Here is a 24,888-nt window from a genome sequence, read left to right on the forward strand (position 1 = left end):
TAATTATTACGGCCATTCTGCTAGGCACTGGAGACAGAGCAAGAAATAAAACAGAAAAAAATCTCTGCCTTATCGGATCCTGTATTTTGTAGTTGTTTCCAGTTTACATTTAAATAGGTTATGCTAACAGAACAAGATCCTCTCCCCCTTTTTTTGTCATAAGGGTTTAGTAATTTAGTGGTGCTAAGGCACAGGTTGAGATGGAAATGTATTTCATTTTTAAAGAGTAAGACTTGAAATAAAATAAAAGCTGGCAAAACATAAAAGGCCAGTGACTTCAGCGCTGTCCTAGAGATTGTACATACGAGTGAATCTTTTCTTCTTCTTCCTATTCATTTGGATCACCTTCCCAATAAACTTGCAAATAAACTTATAACAAGCCCTAATTTGGGATTTATTCTTGAAAAAGAATTCTAGTTGGTATAAGTATTTTAGATCCTCTTTTCTAGGAGCCTTGAGAAATAAAGTTAAAGGCCATTACTTTAATTTTACATGTAGAGAATACATTTTAGAGAGCATTTGAAAAATGTATCTATTTATGGCCAGGCCAGGCGTGGCTTAGCGGTTGAGAGTCGACCTAGGATCCAGGCGTCGACCTAGGATCCAGGCGATTGGAGTTCCATTCCTGGTCAGGGCACATGCCCGGGTTGCTGGCTAGCCGATCAATGACTCTCTCATCATTGATGTTTCTATCTCTATCTTTCCCTCTCCTTTCCTCTCTCTGAAATCAATAAAGATATATATATAAAAAGAAAACTATATCTATTTATAGAGTATGAGTAATGAAAGATTTAGAGGGAACCTAACCCAAAGGACATACAATGTTAAGTACTGGAATAGTCTTTAAATAATATTGTCTTTTCTAAAGCCTGACTCTAATGTCTGTTGAGAAGCCTTTATTTGGTTTTCTTTACACTTGCAGGGAGGTGGGGAGAGAAAAAGAAACTGGAAATAAAAAACAATCCTTCATCCCTGGCTGGCATGGCTCCGCAGTTTGAGCATTGGCCTGAACAGCAAAGGGTCTTGGGTTCAATTCCTGGTGGCAACAAATAGATGTTTCTCTCTCTCTTTCTCTCTCCCTCCCTCCGTCTCTTCCACTCCCTCTAAAAAAATCAATGGAAAAAATATCCTCAGGTGAGGATTAACAAACAAAAACAAACAAACAAAAAGAAACAAAAAACCTTCAGGCTACTTACTTCTAAGAACATCTTTTGCAACTCACAAGATAACATCTCCACCTAGTGATGTTTTAAGGATCCTACAGCAAATTCTAAAAAAATATTCTCTTGAACAATTTCTGTTAGTTTAACTTCAAACATGTATTTAGAATTAATTACTGGGAATTGAGAAAGCACCAACATGAACCTTTTTGTGGGGAAATAAACAAGCAGCCACAAATAGTAATCAATAAGATAGAACAATTACCATCCTTGTAGTTCTTGAGGTGGAGAAATTATGTTTAAAAAAAAAAATCTATGCAGGTATATTCTATCAGTCTATTTTTTCTAGTGACTTTATTTTGAATGCATGCAACCTCTTTAAATGTCATGATATTCACTGAAGGGCAGGGAGTTTAGGAAAGAATATTTGTTGAGTTTCTTGTGTGCATTGGGTATTATATCACTTGTTTCTAGACACATTTTGAGACAGTATGGCATAGTGGTTATGCTTGCAGGTTTCAAAGCCAACCTGGGGCTACTTACTTGCCGTCTCTCAGTTTCCCCATCTGTAATACTCGGCTGCATGGGGCTAGTACCTTTGCCAAAGCTACTGTGAGAATTAAATTAACTAATAGGTGAAAATCCCTTAGAGTTGTTTCTGGCATATAGTAAATGCTCATTATTTGTTAACATTATCATTTAATCCCCACAATTCCCATTTTAAATTGGGACGTAGATAAGTTATTTGTACAAGGTGTCACAACCACAAAATGGTAATACAGGGATTTGAGCCCAGATGTCTGACTCCAAAGTCTTTGCTAATTCCTCACCGTGGGAGTATGTTAAAAATATAAAGACATCCATTAGTGCCTTGAACATATGGTGACAACAAGCTGAAATCATGAGTTATTGTGGAAGAAAGCACCTTGAGGGTGGGAATTAGGAGACCTGTGTTACTGTGGAACCCAGTGGATTACTCTGGGCATGTTTCTCATTTGTTAAAGGAGAAGCTACGTGATCTAGGTCCTTCCCAGTTCTAATATTCTGTAAGTCTATGACTCTATAGAGTTGGTTCCTGAAGTCATCTTTTTCTTTGTCATTTAATCCTGAGTTCTATCTTCAAAGAAAGCAAAATTCACACAGACGGTATCTGTGAAAGTTGGTTTCACACAAGCATAGAACCTGGTTCTTCAGCTCTGCCACAGCCAAATCTCTCTGCAAGCTAATCAGAGGTAGAGTCGGCCTATTATTAAAGTGCTGCTCTTTATAGTCTAGTACTATTTTCAAATACTTTTAGCCTATTACCAGCGCCCGCCCCCCCCAAGTTCTTATTTATAAAGGTCCATACTTATGACACAACAGCCTTTCGGGGTCAAACTAGTTTACGACTTGAACACATCAAACGAAAAAAAGAATCTTTACAACGCATTTATACTTTCTCCTAAGTAAGGGAAGCAAGTTCAAATCACTGCCCTCGTTCTTAAGCGCCTTAACAAAAGAAGCAGGATCTTCTTTTCGTTTTACACCAGGCCAACCCGTCCTCCAAAATTTGCTTTCCTCACTCCCATTGGCTAAAGTGCCTGTCACTCCGAGAACTTTTACGCTCCTCCCAAGGTCCTTCGATGGATTTGAACCACGATCCCGCCCACTCGCCCGCGATCCTCTCTGAGGCTGGTCACTGATTGGTCCAGACGCCACCCCGCGTGGGGCTGTTTATGCCACCGCGCGCGGCGCCCGCTGGGAGCTGAGTCTAGGCGCGAGGATTGCGCGAGCTGCGCCTTGTGGGCTTCCCCGACCCCCGCGCCGACCGACCCGTCTCCGAAACGGTGGCGGCGGTTTGTGGTCGTTGGTCCCAGGGATTTAGGACCTACGTTTGAAGACCCAAGGGGTGAGGAGGGGATGGGGACGGCAGGCTCGCTGCCAAACCGCTGGTAACGGCTGGAGACCCTGTCTCCCTGCCGCAAAAGGCCGCCTCCGAGTCGCTCACGCGAAAGTCGCAGTGAGGACCCGGTCTCCCTGGAGGCGGTGTCTGCGGAGCTCGCCCTCCTTAGTCTCCCGCCCCGTCGAGTGGCGGCAGGGCAGGTGGCACAGGCGCGGCTTCCCGGCCCCAGAGGGCATCTTGGGGCTGGGCGGCTCCAGCCATCACCCCTCGTGCCGCGTGGCCCCCGCCTTCCGGTCCCCAGCTCCCAGTCTCGTCGGGCCTCGTCGGCAGCTCCTTCCGCTCCACAGCGCCCTGCCCTCTCTCCCCCTTAATTCCTCTCTCCCCCGCCGCCTTCCGGCCGCTTCCCGCCTGCTGCCCTCCATGTTCTCCTCCTAACACTCCTCCTCCGTCAACCACCACAGGGCAGGCCAGCCGCCTTACCTCCCCGCCGGACGGCCGTTGTTGCGCCCGCGCGTTCCCGCTAGAGGCTCCGGGACTACCGACGGTCGGGGCGTCCTGACTGCAGGGTGAGATTTAGCGGCCACGTCGTGGTTTTCATTGAGTTCTAACCGCAGATGAGCCTCGAACTTTCTTTTGTCTTTGACTCTTTTCCCATTTCTCCCTCTACTGCTCTCTGGTCTGTTGCGTTTTGAACCCTGCAAGGCGGCGGGAGAGGGGGCAACCGGAAAGGTAGTGGACCCCCCTGGACGGCAGTACAGCCAAGTACTACCATCTTTATTTGCTAACATTGGACAGTTTGAGTGACTAATTTGTAAAATACTTTCTTTGGGGTACTGAAAGGACCGCTGGACTTGGAGTCAGGAGACCTCGGGTTTAACCCTGACATTGATACTACTTCCGAGATCCTTGTGAACCCCTTGATATATTTGGCCCCAGTTGTGAACTTAGCTAATGTTGACGTCTTTTAAGCGTTCCCATTCTTGATAAATACTGTATAGCCTTTATAATATATGGCTATTCTAATAAGGCTAATACAGAGGGTGTATCAGCAGGAACTTGGACTTGGCTTCTCTTACAAATTTGCCCCGCTTTGTAGTTGAGGGTACAAATACAAGTGGTTATAATGTTTTAGAACCAGGAAGCAGGATATGTTGTGTGTATAATATACTAACATATAAATAACATTCACATGTCGGCAGAATTTTGCTTATTTAAATAATGGGAAGATATTTTCATTTCAAGAATCACGAGGAGTTGGACAAACTTCCATTTGGAGTGTTTCAGAAGTAAAGTGCCTTATGGGCTCTAATGATAAATTTCTTTCCAGGGTGCACATTTAAAACATTCTATTTTAAAATTAGTTTGTTTGCAACTGCGTGCCATTATAGACATGAAGATGACGATTAGTGCTGCAATTACTAAATTTTAGCATTGTCTTCGATTCTGCTTAAGGCACTGCTTTAATCGCTAATTTTTACTTAAGGCGGAATATTGGACTTCAGCATTATTGCCAAAGATTATAATAGGTATAAACACTTGAAATAAAAACATGTATTCCTGGATCTATTATGAGGTAAGAATTATTCATAAGACTGTGCCTAATTTATGGACTGAAATTAAGCCTCAGTTTTTTTAATTTTTTTTTTTTTTTTTAAGCCTCAAATTTTTAATGGTGTCGTTTTTGTTGTCAGGAAACTTAGACAAGTTGGTTTCTAAGGAGGGTTTGTGCTAGAGATCAAATAATTGGTGTAAAATCTTCGCAGATTTTCGTAGTAATGCTGGGCGTTGTTTCCCATTTCATTTTACTACCTGATGGTTGGTGAAGCAAGAAAAAGAGGGAAGGAAATATATCTGTGTTCAAATTTTGACAGATTTCTGGTGACAGATTATAGAAAGCTCTGTAAGGAATTAGTAGTGTACTGTTTTGTCGTGGTGTACAAGAATTTTGGTTTTATGTGTATATTTTAGCCTAAGTTCAAAGAGCATTACACTTTTGTTTTCAAAGTAATATTTAAAAAATTATTAGTTACAATTATTTTATAAAATAGTTCAATTTTTAAAAATATTTCAAAATTTAAACCTGTTCTCCACTTTATTACTAGAGGTTGTGAAACACCTGGCACTAAAAATTTTTATGTATTATACATATATTTAAGTTACAGTAATAAAAATGTATTCTCATTCTTTAATAAAAATAACTTAAAATGGAATTGAACTGGTTCATCTATACCCCTTTTATTTTGAAGTGTTAGACTTACACATCATTATACTTTTGACTAATTTTTTCCATTTTCCATCCATGTTGCTATAGTGCAGTCTGTCACCAAAATGAGTTGCCATTAAAAAAAAATCTCCATTGACCTGGCAACCATGGTATCAGTGTACCCTACATACTCAGTAACAACTGAACTAACAAATCTGCATTTTAATACCATGTAATTTAAGGAATGCCATAAAGATCTAATGTACTTTCTGTAAAAGTGTTTTGATACCTTAAAAATAAATGTTTTTTACTAGTATATTCAGTTTTTAAAATCATAGTAAAACTTAAGTGTTCATTTTCACAACTTCATAAATTTTTAGTCATTCAGAAGATGAAGTTTCAATTCCTTTAAATAAATGATTAGTTTTTATTTATATTTTGCTAAAGTTGTACTTATATTTTTCATTAATACAGTTTCTATTTTGAAAATCAGTACAAATTTGAAAATTTATATTTTTGTTAACTTATTAAAATGCTTAAAATTAATGAAGATATAGTTAGCATTCATTTAAAGCATGCCAAGGCCTCACCAAAGAGAAGCAGTTCCAGTCATCACATTAGGGGCAAGTTAATTAAATGTTTGACCAGATATGGCAAGCTAATTTTTAAGTTGATAATTTTGAATGGCCCTAGAATGATGTTATAAATATCCCAAATGGCCCTTGGCAGAAAAAAGGTTCCTCGCCCTTAAAGCTAAAGGCTTGATTTAAATTGCTACTTGAGTATCTATCCTGTGATTGGCTGTTCTTTCTTGGCTTTCTACTTTATAGCTTAGTAGGTTTTTTTTCTTCTTTTACTTTTAAATATATATATATATAATTTTTAATTGATATTTAGGAAAAGAGTAAAGGAGAGGGAGAGAGAAAGAGAAACATTGGTATGAGAGCAGAACATCCATTGGGATTGGCTGCCTGCTGCACACCTCCTTACTGGAGATCGAACCTGCACCTGAATATGTGCCCTGACCAGGAATGGAACCAGCAACCTCTTGGTGCACAGGACAATGCTCAACCAATTGAGCCACACCAGCCAGGGCTCTTACTTTTTAAAATGATCTGAGAGAAATCTTTGAAAGTCTGAAGTTTAGGAAAAATTTATCTGTGAAAGCCAGAGTTCTAGATGGTACAACAACTTCTAATCTACCCTTCCCACTTTTTTTTGCACAAACCATTTATGTCATTCTCTTGCTAGGGCTTTACTCAGATTTCTTGGGTCAGCACTGCAAGGATAAAAGCTCGTAGAACACTTTGGAATCTGAATTCGTAGCTGTTAAGTGTCAGAGGACTAAAAGCCTGGAAGCTTCAGTTTGTATGTCAGTTTTGTCATGTGTATAGGATTGGAATTTTGGTAATTCTCAGATTGATTCGAGAATATTTTAGAATGAATATAAAGATATTGTATGCCACTTTTAGATTTGATTTGTACTTCTCTGGTTGAGGTGCTTAACTTCTGGCTCTTTTAGAAATGTATTTTGATTGTAAATTAAGTATGGTGTTGATATTTTTAAACTTTCTTAATTGTGAGTTAGATATGTGTATATGTTTTGTTTTTTTAATCACTCGAGGATATGTTTTTATTGATTTTAGAGAGAGAGGAAGGGGGAGAGAAACAAACATTGATTGGTTGCCTCCTATACGCGCCCCTACCAGGGATAGGACTCAAAACGTGGGTATGTGCTCTGACTGGGAATTGAGCTTGCAACCTTTTGGTATATGGGACGACACTCCAGCCAACTGAGCCACCTGGTCAGGGCTGTGTATATGTTACTTTTGTTTTTGGAGGTTTTAAGGTAAGGACACATTCTTTATTAAAGGGGAGAATGAGATTGATGACTCGCCATTGTTTTGTACTTAAGTTGATTTTTAAAGTTTTTATAATATTTTGACTGAGATTTCTTGTCACATACTAAATCTGTCATATGTTTCTGGTCATTCTCTAGTAAAAGAATCTTTCATGTAGGAACCGACCTATTATTTCAACATGGGACCCTAGATATCTTTAAAAATACAACATAAGAAAGATAGATTAATGCAAGATAGATGTCTGTAAGGTAATTGTAGGTGTGTGTTGGGTAGATGGGAATCTCTGCCCTCATGCAACCCAGAGTTTAAACCATAGAAAGTTTGGTCTGTACAGTTTTTATTATTACTTTTTCATTGTATTAATTTTCAGTTTCTTTTCCCTTTTTTTTGACCATGCCATACAATGTTTTCAATGAATGTCTTGTAGAGATACTGCTCTCCAAAATGCAGGCATCTAACTGGATGATGATGATATTAATATTTCCTGGATTATAAGTCCTGTTAAGGCAGGGTCTATGGTTTAACTGTACTAAGTAATTTTGGAAAGGACATTAAAAGCCACGTCGCCTACCAATTCACCCTTTGATTTACTCTGCAGCATGCCTAGTCCATGTTTGAATGCTTTTATATGGCAGGAAGCTACCTTCTGTGGGAGCCCTTTCCAACCTTGTACAGTTCTCTCTGCTTACGAGAAAGTTATATTTGGCATACTCTATCCCAGGTACTCTCTACCTGTGGTTGTAGTTGTTCTTACAGTTATCAATATGACTGAAAATCCAGTCAAGTAACTGGACATGGGAAACATTCAGTAATTGTGTATAGAATTGAACTGAATTGTGAGCATTTTACTCATTAAGTTTTTGATTTGAGATGTGGAACTAAATATACCTTGGCCTAAGTATGAACATGTTTTTCCACCAGATTAAGTTTTTGTGCCTGTGAATGTGTGAATATGTAAATGGAAATGCCATTTATGTAGCTGTGCAGTTTTAGTATCTGCATGCAGGTGTTTGGCTCTCAAATTTTGAAATTGACAGATTTCATGTAAAAATATGCAGGTTTCTGGCTTCTCGTGTAAAATTGGAAACTGACATAACGGGGCAGACTGGATTTCCTCATGATAACCGTTTGCTGGAATTCAGTAGCCACTGCCCTTTTCCAATGATACATGGACTTTCTAGTTAAGCACAGTCCATAGTATGTTTTCGAGTATTACACTGTGCCTTTCCACTCACTTAACATTTCTTGTCAGGGCCTTGTAGGCATTTGAGTTGGTCATTTCTTGGATACTAAAACTTAGTGTGTCCAAAACTGAACTCTGATCTTATCCCTAAAATCTGTGCTATCTCAGCCTTCCTCATCTCTCTGCTTCTCATTGCTTAGGCCAGAACTTTTGGTGTTATCCTTGACTTTCTTTATCTCACAATTCATATTCAATCTGTTCATAAAATTTTGTTGGATATACCTTCAAAATACATCTCATATCAGAAACTACTTTTTACCTCCACCTTAACATCTCTGGCCCATGCCATCATCATCTCTTACCTGAATTTTAGTCATAGTCTTCTAATTGGGCTCTGCTTCCACCTTTGCTCTTCTACTGGTTTCTCAATACAATAGCCAGATGATTCTTTTAAAATGAAAGATCATATTCTGTGCTCAAAGTCTATAGTGGCTTCTCATTTAACTTAGAATAAAAGCTGAAGTCTGTGTGATGTGGCAGCTTATTACCCCACTGAATTCATCTTTTACTATTCTGCCCCTGGCTCTATCGTACTGTTCCCCTGCTTTTAACATACTTACCTATTGCTTTTATTATTATTTGTTTTCCCCACTGGAATATAAGCTATACAAGGAAGGAATTTTAGTCTTTTATTTACTGATGTATCCTAGATACAAAGAATAGTTCCTGGCACACAGTAGATGCTTAATAAACAGTTGTTAAATGAATGAATTTGATTTGGTCTACAGTTTGTGCTTTTCTTACTGTTTTATTAATCAATTTATTGGACAACAGTATTATTTGATCAGAAATTAATATTATATATTATCTTATTAGATATTAATTAGATAGTAAATACACTTACAGTGCTTATATGCAAAATACTATTTTAAGCCCTTTATGTGTAATCTTGACAACAACCCTGTGAGGTAGAAACTATTTTAATCCACTTTTTAGAGGCAGGTAAACTGAGGCCAGACTTGCCCAAAGTCACAGCTCCTAAGGAGAAGATCCAGGATTTACATTTAAGCAGTCATTTAGGTACTCAAGTGTGCTTTTAATTATGATACTATGCTGCTTTTTAGGAAATAAGTCTTTTATTATGTGTATTGCAAATCATTTTGTTCTGTTTGTAATTTTCTTAGTTTTATGGTACCTTTTTTGCCTTCCAGAAGTTAATTTTTATGTAATAAAAATTTAATAATATTTCTTCTTTGAAGGTTTTTTTGTTGTTGTTCATTTTTTAAAAGAGTCTTCTTGATCCTAAAATTTAAAAAAATAAATTTACTGCCCAGCTGGTGTGGCTCAGTGGTTGAGCATCAACCTATGATATAGGAGATCATGGTTTGATTCCTGGTCAGGGCACATGCCTGGGTGGTGGGCTCTATCCCCAGCAGGGGCCGTGCAGGAGGTAGCCAGTCAATGACTCTCTCATCATTGATGTTTCTCTCTCTCCCTCTCCCTTCCTCTCTCTGAAATAAATAAAGACATACTAAAAAAACTAAAAAAATAAGTTTACTCGTTTTCCCCCTTAGTTTTGATTTGTAGTATAAACTTAAGATAATGGGACAAGACTAAAACCTGGAACCTAATACTCATTCAAGTAAGAAATAATTGTATGAGAACAGGTTGTGGGGATGGACAAGAAAATATTGATTTCAAGAGACATTTAGAAGGTAAAATATGCAGGCCTTTGTGACTAACTAGCTGAAAGTCAACTCTGGGTTAACTCGCAAGTTTCTGGTTGTGGCAGTTTGGAAGAGAGGGAAGGGAGTATGTTTGTTGTGGTGCCGTTTAGCAGGTGACTGGATGAGTTGATGGATAAGGTAAAACAGGAAGGAGTAGGTTTGGAGGATGAAATGACTTCCAGTCTTGGGTGTGTTGCATTCAAGACGCTATTGAAGATCTCATTCTCAGTACTTACATTCATAACACAGTTTGATGGATGCATCTTAGCTTAGTAAAGAAAACTGGGATGCTAAGTTTAAGGAAATGAGATAGATGTCAGGTAGACACTACTTGTGTGCACCAGTTACTCTCCTACCTTGTTTTCTTCAGAATTATTTCATTGGATACATTTAATAGCTTGGAAGGAGCTTTTAAGACTGTAAAAAGATTGTATATGGTATGTATGATATGCATGTTTGTAGTTATATTCACCACCACTCAGAAAAATTCAGATTTTTAAAACTAGGAAAGAGTTTAGAAGTCACCCAATTTTAGCTATATGAGTTTATAATTTCTGAGTATACCATTTGCATACAAGCCAATTTGGGGGCTTCTTTGTTCCTTGAGGGACTTTTAAAGGTAAAGTTGTGGCAAAAGGTATGTCAGAATCATTTTCTTGGCAGGAGGGAATGTTTAAGATCAAGTAGACCTGGGTTTGAATTCAGTTTGTGCTACTTTCTGGCTCTGTGATTTTGGATAATTTACCTTAGTCTCACTTTTTTCATCTGTGGAAATAGTAGTTTTCTTTTAGCAAGGTTAAGACTCCCTTCTAATCGTCGTAGAGACTGGAGATAATGTGTAGAAATTCCCTGGCATTTATTATAGAACCTTTTATGTTAGTATTCTCAGCCTATTTCTATCTGATGCCACAGTTATTTTCAGAAATCAATTACTATAAAGATAAATCGAGTACCTGAATTCTAAGCTATAGTTATTTTCAGATGTTTAATCATTTGAAAGATTCCAATATATGCATAAAAATTAGTATTGGTGTTCAGGGCCAAAAAAAAGGATCCTAGAGAGGTTTTGTTTTTTTAACAACAGTTAACTGATTTAATATTCATAAAGATTGTGAGATAGGCAGCATGATTATCTATATTTTACTAATGAGGAAGTTGAGGTACAGAGGGGCTATGTAACTTACCCAAAATTATATAGCTAGTAAGTAAAAAGAAAGGATTGCAATCTAGGCAGTCTGGCTCCAGGGCCACTGTGCTGTGTGGTAAGTACAAGTGAGTATAACTGCAGCGACCATTGCACTCACTTTAGAGCAGTAAATCTTTGGTGATGTCCTCTCTACTCCCACTTTCTATCCACCATAGAGATGTTGATACTCTTCCTTATGTGTGTGTCTACCACATCATACTCACCCCTCCAGCTTTGTGAAATGAATGTTTTTCAAAGCAAAGCAAAAATCCACCAAAATGTACTGTCAGTGCCAACATTGTGGGTACAAGAAAAATTAAGATTCACTGTTCTCTAGTATTTATCAAAACTAACCTTGATTTAGCCTTATGTAAGGTCAGCAAGCCTTTTACATATATTTAATGCTAACAGCTGCCTTGTGGTAACATGTATTGGTATTCCCATTGTACCTATGAAAGGACTAGGTGTAAAAGAAATTAAGTTTCCCAAGATTGCACAGCTAGGAAATGGCAGAACTAAGTCTGAAATTGAGGTGCTGTGGCTGAAAATTTCATTTTTTAAAATGCTGTGCTGCAATGACTTCATTTCCATTTATAATTAGGAAATTTCTATTGAAAACCAAGATAGCTTTTTTAGTGCATTTTCTATATTGTGGGGTTTAATTTTTATCTTTGCTCATGGTAGCACTAAATGAGAAAGACATAAAATTAAGAAACAAAGTAAAGTATTATCTTTAGGATGTTTTTGACAGCCTAAGGATATGGTAATTAAGTTTATTTAAAAAAATAAAAAGCATTTTTATAAACAGTGGTCAACATAGATCTCGGCTCCTCTTCTATAGTTCTTGCCCATCTATTGATGTAAGTTTTTTAAGCTGTGGCTAGTTGCAAATCACAGTAGCTCCTTTTTCTGCTCAGAGGACAAGTGATTGTGATTCCTGCGCTCTCTAGTAGCTTGTTCCAATAGATAGGAACAGGGCTCAATTTGAAGCTCTGTTTACTTATTGCAAGCATCTGTTCAATTTCTGATAACTGGTGGAGATCTTGAGGATTGCTAAAAACATGAGCAGTGTTGGCATAGGCTACATTTATCTGACAACTTTAAGGCACAGAAAAATCCAGTAGGCCTATATGATAAAACTATTTTTTAAATATATCTTTATTGATTTCAGAGAGAGGAAGGGAGAGAGAGAGAGACACATCAATGATGAGAGAGTCATTGATTGGCTGCTTCTTTATGCCCCGAACTGGGGATGGAGCCCACAACATGGGCATGTGCCCTGACAGGGAATCGAACCTTGATCTCCTGGATCCTAGGTCGATGCTCAGCCACTGAGCCATGCCTGGTCGGGCTATGGCAAAATAATTTAAACCTTGGCTGTATAGATTGACAACAATCATGTATTCATCGATAGCAGTATTTTTATTTTGTTACTGCTTTCTTTTTTCACTTATTTCTGTTTCCCCACTCTTGTTTTTGTTGTTCCTTCTATTGTTCTCTTTTTTATTTTCACCTCTCTCTCTTGTAGCTTAGGCCTTATAAAGGCAGTGCTTAATTGACATTAAAAGAAGTTTCCAGCTTCCATTGTAGAGAACTTTGGGGGCAGGACTGCAGTGATCACCAAATGTAGCAGCCACAACTATCCTTAATTTCTTGCAACCCAAAGATATGCTTCATAGATTCCTGATGCTCCATGTCATAATCACTGTTTTTTTATACTTTGTTTTAGGAACTGCAACCATGAATGAAGAAAACATAGATGGAACAAATGGATGCAGTAAAGTCCGAACTGGTACGCAGAATGAAGCAGCATTACTTGCTCTGATGGAAAAGACTGGTTACAACATGGTTCAAGAAAATGGGCAAAGGAAATTTGGTGGTCCTCCTCCAGGTGTGGATTTGTTTATGTTAAAAAAAAATTGAAGCTTTAGTGTAGTCATTTATGTTGTGTATATCTCCACAAGTATCCCAAACAGTAGCACTATTCTTTGTAACTGCTTTAATACCTTAGCAATAATTTTTAATGTTACTAAAAGAGGTAGGTTTTATCATGTTATGCGTGTTTTACCATTACATTTTTCAGTTCTGTTCTTCTATTAAGAAGCAGTTGAGAAATAAATTGGATTGGTTTAGAAAGAAGTCAGAATTGGGTCAGTGGGGAAAAGGGTACTCTAGATATTAAAGGAGAGGTCTTTTGGGAGGAATTTGAAAGAGCAGTAAGTAGAGGAACGGTGTCTATACTAGATTTAAATCAGATGCAAACAGATAATTAGATATAATGTTTTTCTACCAATAGCTAATGTAATTTTTTTTGCTCAAAACCCTCCAGTAAACTTTCTATCAGACTTAAAATGAAATCTTAGTCTCTAGTTACATTGGTCGCCACATTACCTACCACTTTACTCCTCCCTCAAGTACATGTTAGCCATACAGGCCTGTGTTCTCTGAGTTGTTCTGACATCTAAAGCACTTTTTCTTCTTCCTGATGTATTCTCAAGGCTCATTCCCTCATTTTATTCAGGTGTCTGCTTAAACTTCATGTTCTCAGACAAGATTTACCTGACTACCCATCTATGGCTGTATTTTTATAGCTCTTACTACTCATTGTCTCCTTTCTGTATTGAATATATGCTTCACGAAGGAAGGGGCTTCTGTTTTGTTCTCTATTGTATCTCCCCATACCTAGAATAGTGCATGATACAAAGAAGGCTCACAGTGCATTTGTGCAATGAATGAATGAATAGTGAATATAAATATCTTATTAGAATATATCTATTTATTTTTGTCTTTTAGGTTGGGAAGGTCCACCTCCACCTAGAGGCTGTGAAGTTTTTGTAGGAAAAATACCTCGTGATATGTATGAAGATGAGTTAGTCCCTGTATTTGAAAGAGCTGGGAAGATATATGAATTTCGACTTATGATGGAATTTAGTGGTGAAAATCGAGGTTATGCTTTTGTAATGTACACTACAAAAGAAGAAGCCCAGTTAGCCATCAGAATTCTAAATAATTATGAGATTCGACCTGGGAAGTTTATTGGTGTGTGTGTAAGTTTGGATAATTGCAGATTATTTATTGGTGCTATTCCCAAGGAAAAGAAGAAAGAAGAAATTTTGGATGAAATGAAGAAAGTTACAGAAGGAGTTGTAGATGTCATTGTTTATCCAAGTGCAACTGATAAGACTAAAAATCGTGGTTTTGCATTTGTTGAATATGAATCTCACAGAGCTGCTGCTATGGCCCGGAGAAAACTAATTCCAGGTAAGCCTGTCCTTTTAAAGGTTATTTTTCCATATTCCCTTTATTATAAATATGAAAAAATGACAGTACCTCATATATCAATATTATGAAAATACATAATGCCCTTAAAGAGGAATAAGGAGTAAGTAAGTAAAGTAAATCAAGTTGTTTCTATAAGAGTCATTATTTATAACTTACTGGTTACTGAATGATATACATTTAATAAGTTGTTAATTGTTGCTTGATAAAAATCCAAAAGACTGTGTAATTTTTCTAATAAAGATGTCTTTGAAGTACATTTGTTCTATTGACTCTTAAAATTAATTTCACCATGAGTTCTGATTAGATTTGCCTTAGTAAATTTTCATGTGAGTGGGAAACTAATGCTTAACCATATGTATTGATACATATTTGAGTTTCTGCTTCTTTGGAGAAACAGTTTTGCTTAACAGTATTTGACTTTTGTTTTTCAGTTGTCTTCAGATTGATTTATTCTTTTTTACAGGAACATTCCAACTATGGGGCCATACCATTCAAGTAGATTGGGCTGACCCAGAGAAAGAGGTTGATGAGGAAACCATGCAGAGAGTTAAAGTTCTCTATGTTAGAAATTTAATGATCTCAACTGCAGAGGAAACAATTAAAGCAGAATTCAATAAATTCAAACCTGGTGCAGTTGAAAGAGTAAAGAAACTTAGAGATTATGCTTTTGTTCACTTTTTCAACCGAGAAGATGCAGTGGCTGCTATGTCTGTTATGAATGGAAAGTGCATTGATGGAGCAAGTATTGAGGTAACACTGGCAAAACCAGTAAATAAAGAAAATACCTGGAGACAGCATCTTAATGGTCAGATTAGCCCCAATTCTGAAAACTTGATTGTGTTTGCTAACAAAGAAGAGAGCCATCCAAAAACTCTAGGCAAGCCACCAGCTCTTCCAGCTCGTCTCAATGGTCAGCATAGTCCAGGCCCTTCTGAAATCGATAGATGCACTTACCCATTTTTTCCTGGAACAAAGCTTACTCCAATTAGTATGTATTCTTTAAAATCAAATCATTTCAATTCTGCAGTAATGCATTTGGATTATTACTGCAACAAAAATAATTGGGCACCACCAGAATATTATTTATATTCAACAACAAGTCAAGATGGGAAAGTACTCTTGGTATATAAAATTGTTATTCCTGCTATTGCCAATGGATCCCAGAGTTACTTCATGCCAGACAAACTCTGTACTACGTTAGAAGATGCAAAGGAATTGGCAGCCCAGTTTACATTACTTCATTTGGGTAAGTTTAAAGATACTGTAATATTGTAGAATATGAAGTATTATTATAGATTATTTATAAATTCATTTATTTTGAATTCAACATTGGTGGTGAGTACTTAACATAAATTTTAGCTCAGTTTTATGAATTTGTGGTAAATTTTGTTGAGACTTTTCTCCTATAGAGATTTCCTATGTTTAGCTTGTTTATTTATTTATTTTTATTTTTAAAAATATGTTTTTATTGATTTTAAATAGAGGAAGGGAGAGGGAGAGGGAAACATCCATCTGCTGCCTCCTGCACACCCCCTAGTGGGAGTCAAACCAGCAACCCAGGTGCGTGCACTGACACCAAATGAGCCACACTGGCCAGGGCTATAGCTTTTTTTAAGCATTACTTGTTTACTTTAGAGTTCATGATCCTGTTTCATTACTTTATTGTTTTGTAATGACATCCTCAGTAATGACTCATCTTCACTTGAAGTAATTTCTATATAAGTTACAGGATTTACTACTTAAACCAATTTATAAGTGTCCCTGCATCTTTGGTGAAGCCTATCCAATAATCTTTTTTGAGGAGGTAGGGGTTGGGAAGTTGGTAAAGTCAGAGGCATTTCATATGGATCATTTGTAGACACAGCTATATGCTCACCAATCTGGAAATTTTTCAGTAGTACTCATGAAAGACAAAAAGCATCATTAAAAGATGTTTATGACCATTCTCCTCTTTAACATCATGCTTTAAAAAAAGTTTCTCTAAATCATTTGAGGGATAATTAAGAAAGGCTTTGGATCCTTTTGTAGTTCATAAGCCTGATGATTGGGTGTTCATACTCTTGAGTGAAATGTGCCTCCCACAAACCTTGTTACGACTTTAGCATATTACCCATCTGACGTGGGGGAAAAAAAAAAGAAAGGCTCTGGGATATCTGCTAACTAAATATTTGGCATTTTGAAGGAAGAGATATAGTATCATTGTGGTATTTTCGTCCTTTCTGTTTTTTACTGTTTTGTTAGCTATCACCTTCTCACCAGTTTGGCTCATTTTTAATTTATTTTTTATTTATTTATTGTATTAAAAAAATATATATATATTGATTTCAGAGAGAGGAAAGGAGAGGAAGAGAGAGAGATAGACACATCAATGATGAGAGAGTCATTGATCAGTTGCAGCCCACAACTCGGCCATGTGCCCTGACCGGGAATCGAACCCCGATCGCCTGGATCCTAGGTCGACGCTCAATCCCTGAGCCACGCCCGGCTGGGCTGTCTCATTTTTTAAGTGCAGCTATATATTTCAGTTGGTGATGACTTTGTGCTCCAAATAATATTTATTAGAATAGTGGTTTCTTGAAAATCAACTATAAAAAGGAGAAAGGTCACCTACTAAAGGATTGTAATTGTGTGGTTTTTACTGCAATTGTCAAACTCTTAGCTTAAAATTGATTTGTTACATGGTTCTGGAGCTACATACTGAAGCTATATCCAGTACTCATGAATCTTATATCTATTTAAAATTGATATCCTCAAATTTGTTAAGACAGTAAAAAAGGTAAAACATTACCAAAAGGGAAAGTAACTTTTACATATTGTATAGGTTTGCTATTCATTACAGCCACTCCCATGGTATTATGAATATTTTTAGGAGATTCTGATTCAGAGATCTCGTCATAACTATAGGACTGAAGGTAGGGTTCCCTTCAGAGAAACTTTTCAATAGTGTCCTTAGTTATTACTTTGGAAATATTTGGTAATTTTAGTCATTTAAGTTAATAAATTATTGGGTATGGTTTCCGTTAATGTACATAATAGAAGCTTTCCATTTTTCTTTTAATAAAGACACTCAAAGTTAAATCTAAAGTTAGGTGAGTAGTAAATAACTCAAATTAGGGCTCCTAGAGAAAAATGGATCAAGCTCTTCTTTTGGAGTAGAAAATAGGTAAGTAGTTGCTGAGCAAGTGTTTCCCAGGACACCTGTGTCTGACCCAACACTGTAATGCTGAAATAGATTTATTTCTATCCTCACTCATTTCTGTTACAAATTTAGCTTAGATTTGAAGAGTCTTAAAACATAGTCGTCTTAGTTTATTTTATGTCAGATTTTCTATTTAGACATGGTATCCCCATCTGGTTATCCCATAAAGGAGATCAGATGTTCTATGAAACCAGAATCAGCTTTTAATTTAATATTAAAAGTTTTTTTTTACTTGGGTACTAGGTCAATAGTTAACTCGTTGTAACTTTTATTTTTTAAAAATATATCTTTATTGATTTCAGAGAGAGGAAAGGAGAGGGAGAGAGGTAGAAACATCAATGATGAGAGAGTCATTGATTGGCTGCCTCCTGCACTCCCCCGACTGGGGGTCGAGCCCACAACCCAGGCATGTGCCCCGACCAGGAATAGAACCCCGATTGCCTGGATCCTAGGTCGATGCTCAACCGCTGAGTCACGCCGTGCTGGGCACTCGTCTTAACTTTTAGTTCCCAAAGAAAACCCCTGTTTTCAGGTACAGTATTCCCAAGTTGATTATGTTAATTAGGAATACAATTAACTTCAATAAGTGGAATCCTTGGAGAGCACAGGCAGTTTGCTTTATAGTCATCTATTTCACATTTTATTAACCTTATATTAAAGCTGCTTCTAACAAAAAATTGGACAATATATATTTTTCTCAGTTTCTATTCACCATCAGAGAAAAAAGCTAAGATTCAAATATAAGTCAAAATTTTCAAGTAAATACTAGGGCTTGCTTGGGTGCAGTACACAAGGCCTGAGGCCTTGTCTACAGACAGTAACAGAAAAATCCTTATTGTAATTGTCTAGGAATATGAGTGAAGGTTGAGTTAGAGGCAACTGAGGAGAAGGAGAGAAAGAATTCAGGATATTCAAGAGTCAGAGATCAGGGGTCTAGGAATTTTTGATTGAAAAACAAAAGTCAGACTTTCAGATCTCATTTAAGTCATGACAGGTGCTGTAGACAGCCAGATTATATGATGCTACATGGAAGGTTAAGGATAGAGTTAGTATCATTGTGGTATTGATCTGACTTGATTTTTCCCTCTATTAATACTGGAGCCTCTGGGCTTTAAAAAGTTGATCTGTTTTTACGTGGAGTTTCCTTTAGATAAAGTTGGCAGGGTTTCATTGGATGGTTCAGGGTTGAGGTCATGGTGGTAGTGATGTGTTCTTAGAGGGGAAGGGTGTTTTGTTTATTATTGATATTCTGCTAAATATTTATACATGTTTCAAGCCTTGGATTTTTCTAGTATCTTGAAAGGTGGTTATTGACTTGTTCCTGGAGTCCCTCAAATGGAGGTCATTAAGGATTAGATAATCTTTTGGCTCTATTTTCTTAAAGAATTTGAATATGATTTTCGAGATAGTGAATTTACTATTTAAGATGATCTCTGTGGATGTAGTATTTTTTTTTAATTGTTTTAATGCACTTCTGTTAATCCTTTCAGTTTGGTGCTATTTTGAGCATTATTATCCAGTCTTACCTTGATGATCTTTGACTTCTTCATTTAGCTTTTATTTCAGAGCTCTTTAAGAATGTACTTTTAATGTCCACATTGTTTTGGCATTACCATGCCCATTTTTCAAGCTTGAAAAATAAAGTAAAAAATTAGACTTTATTTAGTTAAATGACTGTTATTGGTGTTATGAGGAAAATAGAAAGTTTTTAAAGGGGTAACAGGCATCCAAATGAGTACTAGAAATCAGAGAATTTACTTCTAGTGACCATTTAGTGCTCTTACCAGAATCCCAGAAGTACTTGGCGTATAGCCCCTTAAAATCAGTTTTAAAATATTTTGGGGTTTGTTTGTTTTTTGTTTCCCATTTAAAGTGAGCTCTATTTTAAGCAGAGTGCCCCTAAATAGAAGGAAAGCTGGGATTAAGGACAAAATTGAACCCTCTTTTTTTTTTTTTTGCTTCATAGTTAGAGACTATCTTCATCTTCATAATGTCAGAGAATAACCTCCCTAACCTCAACGAATAGGATAGGAATTATGTGTTACCTGGTTATATTTAGGAACTTGTAATAAGTGGGACACTCAGTTGGTTTAATGGGTGGAATACAGAGTTGGGTGTAAGGGATAGCTCTATACCAAATATTTGATGTATGGCGACATCTTGGATCATTCAGTATCATCTTTTTTTTTTTTTTAATTTTCATTTCTGTTTTTTTAAAATTTTATTTTTGTTTAAAATATTACAGATTCCCCTTTTTCTCCCCAGTATCACCTTTTTAAATAAGACTTTTCTACTTCAAAATTTTGTATCTTTAGTAATAGATGAGACTATGAGTGTGAATAATCCCTCTTTTCTTAAAACTTTGCCTCTGTTTTGAATTGGAGCCTTCCAATTCTGCCACTGCTTTCTCCTGGAGGATTCTTTGCCATTCAGGAGTGGAATAAGTGAAATCAAGGAGGTACAGAAAAGCTCTGGAGAGTAATAGTTTTGAAGAAGAAAGTCCTATAGAATACTTACTGGAAGGCGGGAAGTCGCCTCAGTGTGTGTTCATAATTCACCTTGTTAAATAATTTATTAACAATAATTGTAGGTAAGGCCTTTCTTTTCTTCTATGTTTGTAATACTGATTAAGTAGGATTTTTTTTTTTTTTTACCTGAAGCTTTCAGACAGGGATGAAGAGCCTCTGTCACAAACCAGCTTGTGCCATTGATTTAATTTCATCTGAATGTGCCATTGTTTTGTCCATGACTGATGAAGTTTAACTAAAGAACAAATCTTTTTTGAATGCCTCTCCTGTGCTGTGTGCTTCCTGAGCAGTCTGGAGTGAAAGATACATAAAACATTGTTTTTTGCTCTTAAGGACTCACAGTCTACTGAAGAAGGCAAGCACAAACTCTAAGCATAGGTTATTTTGGTAGTGCAGAGGAAGGGCACACCTCACACCTGATGTGAGCTGTAAATGGGGAGAAGAGTTTATGGCCAGAGAGGGACACCACATAATCACACACTTAGGAAAACAGCTTGGTGACCCATTAATGGCAAACAGTTCTGTATAATGTTTGCATTGGTGATTTCTGTTAGATTTTAAGAATTGGAAATTGAAAGTGGACTTTAGTTAATTGAAATTTCAGCAGTTTTGCTTTTTAACATAGTACAACCATGTTGATATTACTTGCGTTTCCTCTGAGCAAGTAATTATTTCCTAGATGAATATTCTTATTTGTGTGGACCGTTTTATGTATGAATATTCATCTTTTTAATATCTTTTATGCTTATGTTTTTTTTAAATCCTCACCCGAGGATATTTTTTCCATTGATTTTCAGAGAGAGAGTGGAAGGGGGCAGGGGAGAGAGAGAAAGAGAGAAAGATCGATGTGAGAGAGAGAGACATCTATTGGTTGCTTCCCATACCGCCCCCCCCCCCCCCCAATCAGGACTGGGAATGGAGCCTGGAACTGAAGTATGTGCCCTTGGCCAGAGTTGAACCCGAGAGCCTTCAGTCCTCTAACCACTGAGCCAAACTGGCTAAGGCTGTAGATTCTTTTTTTCAATATTCATTTTGTGCCTAACTTGCATATTGCTTCTCATATTGACTTTGTAATTACATACATTATTAGAATTTTTCTGGACATTGAGTAGTAAAATATTAATGTACATTCCAAGCATGATAACTCCTATGCTTTCTATTTAATATTTAAATTAGATTTTAATTTCTGTTATCACTTATAACTTGGTTGAAAGTTATAAAATAGAAGACAACAGGATAAAGGAATACTATTTTAAGAAGTCTTAATGTGAAAAATAAGGTGCTTTTTTCTTATGAGCTGTCATTATTTCCAGATTGATGGGCAGAAATACAAAAAAATCAAATTTTGATTTAAAAATTTGCCAATAAATTGCTTTGAAACAGAGAAACCTTCAGTTTTTTAATTTTTTATTTAAGAAATAATTTTAGGAGACTCTTACACTAGATATGATATAGTGGTACTATATTATAGGGAAAAAATTAATTATAAATAATTAGAAGAAAAATGATAGTTTTAGAAAGTTATTCTTTCCTTTCTAGTTTTAATTACAGATTTGACTTTTATGATGGTATTTTAAACTGGTATATTAAAAAACAAAATTTGCTAAGTTTGCTTTAAAATTTACTTAAATAAGAAAGGATCAGCGTCAACATTTTATGCTTTAATTTGTTTTCATATGATCAAGTGGTGAGATGAAAATTCCATTAACTCAACTATGTGTCTTTGACCCTCCATGAGGGCCCAGTATTCATGAAAATATATTTCTGTTCCTCTTGAAACTTAAATATTTTTTCTGAAAGGCCATTATGTGGAATTCCTCATAATTTTTATCTTACTAACACTTGTATTAACTTACCATAGTTATTATGAAGTTAGTACTGTGAGAGAAGCAGCTTATTTAATATAGTAGTGAGTTACCAAGTAGAACTATAAGAACCTACAGTCTCAGCCACCAACAAATTGTGACCTTGGAATGAATGGCAAATGAATCATTTACTCTCTGTGGACCTCAGTGCCTTCACCTCTAAAATATGAGGGTTTTATTTGGTGACCTCTTAAGAACTTTTTTATCCCCATAATTAATGGTTTTGTTTAAAATACGCTTAAAAATCTTATGAAGGACCAAAAATAATACTTGAATTTCTTTGTCTACCAAGATACATACTTGAGTTCAAATAGTTGAAAATTAAGAGTTACTTTTGCATGAATTAATTCTTTATCAGTTTAATATTCCTTCCTTTATACAATTCAAAACTTGTATCTGCCTACTTCACAGCAGAACAACTGGATTAAAAAATGAAAGGCTCGGCAGTCACCTGTTTCATTTGTATGAACAAGTGATTGCTTTTTGCTCATTTCCTTATCTGAATTTGTTAATTATAATCAAAACCAAGATTTTATAACACAGTTACTTAAAAGTTTTGAAATTTTCTTTTTGTAACAGAGAATCTAGGCAAATGATGTGTATTAAAATACATCATTTGACCAGTATTTTTCCATAATTATGTTATTAACTGGCTAACGTGATCATGTGATTTCATTTACTTTTATACATTTGTTTAATCATGCTTGATCCTCTATTCTATAATTTCTCATTATCTTTAGCTAATACTTTCCTAAAATACTTGTTATAATAATACAGTAGTTTTAACAGTAGCTTTATTAATTTATAAATTTAACATCTGATTTTGTCATTTAATATTTTAGAAAATAATGCTTTGTAAAATTTCCCCCCTTGAGTCAATGCCACAATAAAATTTGCCTCTATTTTCCATTCTTAGATGTCAGTAGCAATTCATAATTTTGCCACATGGTGTCACCTAAATATATTTTTTATCCTGGCTATAAAAGGAATTTCAGTGTTACATTGATTTTTCTTTCCTGTGGCTTACTTATGTTTTGTGTTTAGAATCATTAAAGTCTATGTGAGAAGCTGCAGATAGCCTTCAGCCTATTGCACCTTTATTTTTGCTTCCTATTTCATATTCAGTGATATTAATAGACCGTGATTATTTATACTATAGCAATGTAATTTACTGAATGAACTAGTAAATGGAGACGGGTGTTTTGGAAAATTGGTTTTACTGCAGTGAATTTATTCAAGTGATTATCTGTACTTTTAACCACTTTAAAATTATTCAGTGTCAGTTGCTTCTGGGCTTTTTGGTTAAGATTAAATATAGAATCCACTCTTTATTAATTTTAGATATATCATCTACCCTAGAGTAATATATCATCTATCTAAGACCTGGCAGTGCAGTCCCTCCAAGAATGGTGAACTTCCCTTGGATGTTTAAAACAAAAGAAAACAAAATAAAAAACTTTAGTCTCCCTAACTAATTAGAAGCTTTAAATCACCAAAATGTTAATAACTACTTGGTTTTTCTTGCTCCTTATATTTGTAGTATTTGGTTCAAGATATATTAGTTACTTGTGTGCATTATTTATTTCATGGCGAGTGACATTTGAACTATAAAAATGGCCTATGGATTTTTTTATATACAGTGGTTCATATTTTATGAAAATGATTTATTTGGCTAGCTATATACCTTCCTGCATTGCTTTGATGTAGTAAATATAATCTATATACCACACTGATAATGATTTCAGCTATAATTGTTATCTATAACTTTGGTTAAAAAGCATATAAGAATGCAATCATTGGAAACATCAGTCTGTTATAAGTGTAATGTCTGATATTTTGGTGAATGTACTCTGAAATTTCTCTGTTGTTGTGTGTTTAAACAGGATAGCTTGATTTTTATACACAAATTAATTCAAGGATTGACACTTTGACACTTGAATAAGTAAAAAATGTAAACTGGAATGTATAAATCCAGCTTCTTTAATAGATATCTATGTTGAGCTTCACTTTTTCTTTTCTCTTTTCTCTTTTCCCCCTCCCCTCCCCTCCCCTCCCCTCCCCTCCCCTCCCCTCCCCTCCCCTCCCCTCCCCTCCCCTCCCCTCCCCTCCCCTCCCCTCCCCTCCCCTCCCCTCCCCTCCCCTCCCCTCCCCTCCCCTCTCAAGGATATGTTTTTATTGACTTTAGAGAGAAAGGGAAGGAGAGAGAGAAAAACATCAATTGGTTGCCTCCCTATGCACCCCAACCAGGATTGAACCTGCAACCTAGGTGTGTGCCCTGACGAGAATCGAACCCGAAACCTTTTGGTGTACAGGAATGTTTGTTTTTTTTTTACTCCTCCCCTGAGGATATGTTTTTATTGATTTTTAGAGAGGAAGGGAGGGAGGAGGAGAGAGAGAAACATTGATTGGTTGCCTCTCATAAGAGTCCCAACTGGGGATTGGATTCACAGCCTAGTTATGTGCCCTGACTGGGAATTGAATCTGCAGCCTTTTTTGGTGTGAGGGATAATGCTCCAACCAACTGAACTACTGGGCCAGGGCTATGTGGAATGTTTTGTTTGCTTTGGGCACCAGAGTTTAATTAACCTTGACAACTATGGAGGACATGGAAACTATTATGAAGTAGGACAGTGAACAACTGAAGTATTTAGGGATTTTTTATCTGTAAATACTAATATTTACAGGGTGAATATGATTGCTATCTTCAGATGTTTGAAGAGTTGGCACATGGTAAAAAGACTTATGAAGCTCCAGGGGTTGGAATTAAGTCTAATAGAGGAAAGTTTCAGGGAGGAAGGTTATAATTTTATG

General features: G+C 36.4%; 1 protein-coding gene and 1 non-coding gene across 3 annotated transcripts in view; both read left to right on the forward strand.

Annotated features, from left to right (window-relative positions):
• Positions 1 to 12,943: 12,943 nt before the first annotated feature.
• Positions 12,944 to 24,888, forward strand: part of RBM46 (RNA binding motif protein 46) — a 31,735-nt gene continuing 19,790 nt past the window's right edge. For both annotated transcript variants that reach the window (XM_016197812.2, XM_016197813.2), the window contains exons 1-3: positions 12,944 to 13,094; positions 13,997 to 14,464; positions 14,949 to 15,731. In XM_016197812.2, the coding sequence (XP_016053298.1) occupies positions 12,944 to 13,094; positions 13,997 to 14,464; positions 14,949 to 15,731 (1,402 nt within the window). The remainder of the gene's footprint in view (positions 13,095 to 13,996; positions 14,465 to 14,948; positions 15,732 to 24,888) is intronic.
• On the forward strand, positions 16,502 to 16,605 carry LOC148093274 (small nucleolar RNA U13). The gene has a single exon (XR_015714485.1). It is a non-coding gene; the product is annotated as a small nucleolar RNA U13 (small nucleolar RNA).

The sequence above is a fragment of the Miniopterus natalensis genome, chromosome 4 (genome assembly GCF_054644295.1).
Source record: "Miniopterus natalensis isolate mMinNat1 chromosome 4, mMinNat1.hap1, whole genome shotgun sequence".
NCBI classification, from domain to species: Eukaryota; Metazoa; Chordata; class Mammalia; order Chiroptera; family Miniopteridae; genus Miniopterus; species Miniopterus natalensis.